Here is a 1,559-nt window from a genome sequence, read left to right on the forward strand (position 1 = left end):
AAGCTTATGAAACAATTGCCACTTTACTGCAATCCATTTAACAACAATTAAAATTTAATTTTAAAAGGGTCTACTTTAACTTACACAAATGTAACTGGGCTTAAGGAGAGAAATGCTGGACGCAGCAGGACTGTACTTAAAGTGGATAGATAGTTACTGGAACTTGTCTGTTTGTTACTGAGGGAAGCAAAGAACAGAAGATCCCAAATTCCCAAATCCCCAGTATCCCAGGATCCCAAATGTCCTGCCCTTGTTTGAATGGGTTTGAGATGGCAGTTCAAGTGAAAACTTCAGAATTGCTACTATCTGTGAGTGTATGTTCAAAGCATGATAACAGGTAGTGTTGTTTGCTGGCAAACATTTTAGTTGCATATTTCTATTGTGTTGTGCGGCAATTACCATTTATTTTACACGCTGTGCCTGTTGACTTGAGTATCAGAATGGGACCTTAAAAGCTCCAGGCAAACTAAGACTGGCTGGAAGTTAGAAAGATTTTCCCCCTCAAAGGGAAAATCCTGGACTAGAAAGACTTGCCCTTTTGTTGCGAATGGGGCTATTCGCCTGTGGAGCAAGCAGGACCAGACACACGCTAGAGCAGTGAAGAGTCACGCACTGCACAGGTTTACACTTTCGTCTCAAGTGTCTGGCACTGGTTTTGGTGACAGACCAGGGCACCTCTCCTGCACGGGAAGCTTGTTCAAAACGCCCCGTGAAGCTACCAGTCTTTTAGTTGTGCAGGAAATCCTCGACTAGGGTCCTGACAGACCACGGGCTTGCTCCATTCAGGCAACATTTACATTTTGAAAAAAAAGCCTTGCAGGTTTTCAGCAAGAATTATTTATGAACCCCCCCAAAAATCCAAGACTCATTTTTAATTGATCAGGAAAAGCAAGCTGTGCATTTGATTACGCCAACTAGAGAGTTGGGAAAAAATTTCTTAGCAAGCTTTCAGATTTAAAACCCCATCGTCAGGTGTTTTTTTAAACCCGAAAGCTTGCTAAGAAATTTTTTTCCAACTCTTTAGTTGGTCTAATGAAAGATCAGATTTACTTGTCTGCCTGTGTCCTTAGACCAACGGGGCTACAACCCGCACAGCCGCCCATCCACCAGCTGCTGCTTAGCATCTTCCCCTGCGGCCACCACAGACCCGTCGTGATGCAGCCTCAGGACAGCTCGGACACCGCGTCCCTGCTTTCCAGCGCGGGCTGCGGAGCGGCTTGTCGGAGTCCCTCCCCCCCGGGCAGCAGCGCTCACTCCACGTCCCACCGTGATTTCCCCTGAAAACCCAGTGTCAGTGGCCTGAAAAGCATTATTTCAGGGCCATGGCAGAGGATTTTTTTCCCCTATGAGCTCCGGGACTTGTGCGCAGGGGGCTCCCCTGGAGCCTGGCGGGAGGGGAACCTCCACCTTCTTTTCAAAACCAAACTTTCCCTCCCGTTCTCCTGGCCCAAGGGCGCCGCGGGGGCTGGGCTGGGCTGCCGGGGAAGACGGGCCATTTAGGAACAGTGCCAGGAGAGCACGGGACAAAACGCGGGGAGCGGGGGGAGCTCTCCCCCCCA

General features: G+C 49.0%; 1 protein-coding gene across 1 annotated transcript in view; it reads left to right on the forward strand.

Annotated features, from left to right (window-relative positions):
* Positions 1 to 269: 269 nt before the first annotated feature.
* Positions 270 to 1,559, forward strand: part of CEBPA (CCAAT/enhancer binding protein alpha) — a 2,847-nt gene continuing 1,557 nt past the window's right edge. Inside the window, exon 1 of the mRNA XM_019505279.1 lies at positions 270 to 308. Coding sequence (XP_019360824.1) covers positions 270 to 308 — 39 coding nt within the window. The remainder of the gene's footprint in view (positions 309 to 1,559) is intronic.

Source organism: Gavialis gangeticus, unplaced genomic scaffold, assembly GCF_001723915.1.
Source record: "Gavialis gangeticus isolate Ggan-Ray unplaced genomic scaffold, GavGan_comp1, whole genome shotgun sequence".
Taxonomy (NCBI): domain Eukaryota; kingdom Metazoa; phylum Chordata; order Crocodylia; family Gavialidae; genus Gavialis; species Gavialis gangeticus.